The sequence below is a fragment of the Tupaia chinensis genome, unplaced genomic scaffold, assembly GCF_000334495.1.
Source record: "Tupaia chinensis unplaced genomic scaffold, TupChi_1.0 Scaffold000231_2, whole genome shotgun sequence".
NCBI classification, from domain to species: domain Eukaryota; kingdom Metazoa; phylum Chordata; class Mammalia; order Scandentia; family Tupaiidae; genus Tupaia; species Tupaia belangeri.
The window spans coordinates 1317670-1322323 of NW_006159707.1; the positions used below are offsets into that span (position 1 = coordinate 1317670).

General features: G+C 40.2%; 1 protein-coding gene across 2 annotated transcripts in view; it reads left to right on the forward strand.

Moving 5' to 3' along the window:
* The first annotated feature begins 6 nt into the window (after nucleotides 1–6).
* Nucleotides 7–4654, forward strand: part of ZKSCAN2 (zinc finger with KRAB and SCAN domains 2) — a 20042-nt gene continuing 15394 nt past the window's right edge. For both annotated transcript variants that reach the window (XM_006148285.3, XM_027771799.1), the window contains exons 1-2: nucleotides 7–528; nucleotides 1725–1911. In XM_006148285.3, coding sequence (XP_006148347.1) covers nucleotides 121–528; nucleotides 1725–1911 — 595 coding nt within the window. In that variant the 5' untranslated portion in view covers nucleotides 7–120. The remainder of the gene's footprint in view (nucleotides 529–1724; nucleotides 1912–4654) is intronic.

The window sequence follows — 4654 nt, forward strand, 5'->3', positions numbered from 1 at the left end:
CAATACCATTTTTACCTCCCCTCTTTCTCACTTCGAGAACATTAAGCAGGGTGCTCTTGGAGGGGGGCTTATCTGGCCCCCTGTTGGATCTAGACACGAGGTTGATTCCCAAGTTGGAGTATGGCTACTACAACCCTGGAGCCTCACATCGACGCCCCCCTGGAGGTTGAGGGATGTTTAATAATGAAGGTGGAAAAGGACCCTGAATGGGCATCGGAACCCATTCTGGAAGGATCGGATAGCTCTGAGTCTGAGGCCTTTCGCAAATGCTTCAGGCAATTCTGTTATGAGGATGTGACTGGACCACATGAAGCTTTCAGTAAACTCTGGGAACTTTGCTGTCGGTGGCTGAAACCAGAAATGCGTTCCAAGGAACAGATCCTTGAGCTGCTGGTGATTGAGCAGTTTCTCACCATTTTGCCTGAGAAGATTCAGTGTTGGGCACAGAAGCAGTGTCCAGAAAGTGGAGAAGAGGCAGTGGCCCTTGTAGTCCATTTGGAGAAAGAGACTGGAAGACGAGGACAGCAGGTGAGAGATTTTCCTAATTTTTGTATTTAGAAAGAAGAGGGTAGAAGAGACAGGTGGACAGGGAAGGATGCATTGCAGGAAGAAATGCTCATTCTGGAAAGCCAAGTGCTGCTAATAAAAGGCCCCCTAAAATGAATCCACTTAAAAGGGATCAGAATTTAATATTTAATAGGGAGAGGTGTTGGTTGAAATATCTTGCAAATGAAGCTAAACATTGTGCATCCAAGTATTTAATCTTTGAAATGTTCCCAACAGAATTGTATATGAGGTAACAATATGGTTAGATTTGACTTTTGCTGCTTGATCCTAAAGAGAGCTATTTTTGCTACAAAAAGAAAGAAAGAAAGAAAGAAAGAAAGAAAGAAAGAAAGAAAGAAAGAAAGAAAGAAAGAAAAAGAGAAATGTAGACCTGAAAAAGGAAGAATAAGAACTTTATCATTTACCTCAGGGCCTCTCTGATCCTTTGATGCTCCAGTCAGTTTTTCAAGCACTTTCAATGCCATCATCCTTTTCACTCTTTCAGCTTAACTGTCAGATATTCATTTCTCAGGGCTTTGCATGCTCTTCAACATCCCTTTCATTAACCTCAGAAATCCTGCAACATCTGCAATATTTGCAGTTTCACCTTGCACAGGATTTGTATTTGGTAAAGATCTTACTATCAGAGGTTGCTGTATTAGTCAGGGAAATACAGATAGATGTGGGGACTAATTTTAATTAAGTTAACTGTTAATTAAGTTAACTGTTAACTTAAAATTAACTTAAAGTTTTCAGTTCACTAGTGAATATATAGTGTTCTGATAACTTTTATTTTTCAGTGAATGTAGTAGATGTGAGGACTCAACTAAAGACTATTTTATTGGGTCATCAGAAAAGTCATGATGCATTTGTGCATAGAAAAACAGAAAAAAATATGTCATGACTTTTCAGACAACCCAACAGTAAAAAGAAAGCTCTGTATTTCACTCTAGACAGATTTCCCCTTCTATAGAGTAATATGTCCTGTTCTTTTATACCCACATTCCTGGACAGTACTATTAACCCAGTGCCCTCAGAGACTCTCTTGGGAATGGCATGAAATTTTCATTCCTTCTCACTTCTTCTGTTCTTCTTTGTTATCTTTCTTGGGGAAATTCGGCCCTGATTTGGACCCCTCTTCTTCTACCTTCCAATAAGGTAATAACACTGTTTCACAGGTCAGCAGTCCCATGCACTTGGAGAAGCAAGCCCCACTTGGAACACCCTGGGAGGTAGCAGACTTCCAACGAGAGCAGATGGAGACCCAACTCAGTGTGGTCTCTCAGGAGGAAGCTGGAGCTTTCCACTTGGGACACCAGGAACAGCTGAACCAAAAGAGACAACATCAACCCTTACCCAAGAATGGTAAGAACACAGGACAGCCAGGTGGCATGGTGGTTAACTGGATCCCAATCTCACAGTTCGAGTTTGGACCCAGTGACACTGGGCACATGTGTGTACGTGACCAAAATCCCAAGAGGAGAGTGGAAGAAAGGGAATTGTGACATAATCATCCCCCTTAGAGGGTTCTTTCTCACTTTTTCTCTCTCTCCAGCGAGTACATGCACCCTATACCAAACTAAACTTAAAAAAAATAAAAATTAAAATAAAATAAAATAAAGGTAAATAAGAAGAATGGTCAGAAGAACTCAGGGGATGCCCAGTACAGAGACCATAGCAGATTTATATCATACTCTTAACACCGTGACTTGCTTGGCATAGGGTTCCCTCAATACATGTTTGAAATAAATTGAATATTTGCAGATAAAGACTTCATTAGCTGCAAGAGTTGGGAACATGTGCAATGGAAATAAAAGGGATCTTAAAGATAGAAACTGCGTGTAGGAGGAGGTGGCATGGTGATTGAGGCACTGGACTTCCGCATGGCCAACCATGGTTCAAGCCCCAGACCCAGAGGCTTGAAAATCATACTAGGTACATGTGTGCCCAAAATACTGAGAGCAGAATGGGAGAAGATGGAATTATGGCATGGCCGTTATCCCTGGGAGGGTAATTCTCATTTTCCTTCTTTCTGTCTCTCTGGTGAATGCACATACCCTATGACAAAAAAACAAAAACAAACAAACAAAAAAAAGATGAAAACTGGGAACACTTACATTGCCAATGTCAATGCCTTGTAGCATTATTTTAAAATCTTCATTTTAGGGACCAGCAGGTGGCATGGTGGTTAAGGCAGCTAGACTCCCACATGGCTGACCACAGTTCGAGTCTCAGACCTGGCAACTTGCTTTCTCACTTTCTTTCTCTCTCTGTCTCTCTCTGATCAACTTCAATAGAATAGAATAGAATAGAATAGAATAGAATAGAATAGAATAATGACAATAAATTTTAAAATACTAATTTTTTTTTTTTAATTTTCATTTTGAGCCTGTTTTGTGACCTGGTGATTAAGGAAACTGGATTTCACATGGCTGACCATATGGTTTGATCCCAGACTCAGAAGTTTGACAGATGCACAGGGTACATTTGTGTGTGTGCCCAAAATCCCAAAAGAGGATTAAGAAATGGAGATGATATTGTGGCATGACTGTCCTCCACTGGGGAGTGCTTTTTCCCTCTTTCTCTCTCCCTGTCTCTAGTGAGTGCTTGCAACCTCCAACAAAACTTAAAACCAAAAAAGACAAAAGTCTTCTTTCCATAGTTAGCTTGTCTTTCAATCTTGCCATGTATGTATGTGTTTGTACTCTTTGCTAGTTATGAACAGCCTGAAAAACTGTTTGGAAAGGGAAATGAGACATTTATATTCAAAACTTGACTCACAAATTAAGGCATCATAGAAGTGCATATGAGAAGGATAAGGACAACATTGCACAGAGAAGGGAACACTGACATTCATAGCTGCCTTAGAATTGAGTCGAATGCAAGGATATGAACAGCCTGTCCTTCCAAATACACAGTGGTCTGTGCCTGCCCTAACATCTGGATCTATTTCAGACTCAAAGAGGATAGGAAAGTCACTGGACCTACAGTCAAAGATTTAAATTTATATCCTATATCTGCTCTCCCCTCTCTCTTTAATCATGGGCAAATAATATGAAAAGGAACATTAATGCATGGAAGTTAAGCTCTTCGTTTTTAAAGGTAAACAAACCTGAGTTCAAAACCTAATTCTGCCATTTTTTATTTGTATGACCCTGTCAGGTTACTAACCTTCTCAAACATTCTTTTCACTCATTTGTAGCTTTTCGTTTACTCATCTGTAAAAGGGAAATAACAAAGACAGTAGTATAGATTAAATGAAGGATTGGTGAGACCAGCAGTTGGTGTAATGGCTATGTTGCTGGACTCCCATGTAGTTGACTGCGGTTCAAGTCCCAGACTCGGTGGCTTAAGCTCACACCAGGTGCATGTGTGTGCGTGCCCAAGATCCCGAGAGGAGAATGGAGGAGAAGGGATTGTGGCGTGGCCATCCCCCTTGGGGAGTGATTTCTCGCTTTCTGTCGCTGTCTCTCTCTGTCTTTCTGGCAAACACATGCGCCCTATAGCAAAAACCTCAAAAAAAAAAAAAATAGATTAAATGAGGGATTGAAAAGGGGCCAATACACAATAGTACTCTATGAATGTTAGTTTCCTTTCTCCTCTAATGGCACAATTATTTTTAAACTTTAAATCTGTCTGACTTACACAGTCCTTTACCAAGAGGCAAGATTAACTGTTGCCATACCCCACCTTCATACCCCTCTCCAAATTCATATTATGACAGAATCCATTGCAGATATTGGTTGTTTCTGAGTTATCCAGAGAGTGTTCTTTAACATGAGAGTTACCCTGTTCATATTGATTAGATGGCCCCAGTGACTTCAGCTGATAAGCGTATCTAGCAAATACCTATTCATGATGTTTTTGGATTTTGTCACGCCTGAGTAATAAGGAATCCCTAAAGTGGAAAAGTTTATTCTGTTGAAATACTAATTGTAACTATGGAGGACAGAAAATCTGAGTGATCTCTCAGAAAAGTGAATTTGTTTATGTGCCTTGGAGGACATAATATGTTTCCAAGAAAGTGATTTGATTTGGTTCCATAGAAAGTAGTAGAGCAAGCTATTGAATTCTGAGTCACATGTGGTACTTATTCTTAAAGGTTTAC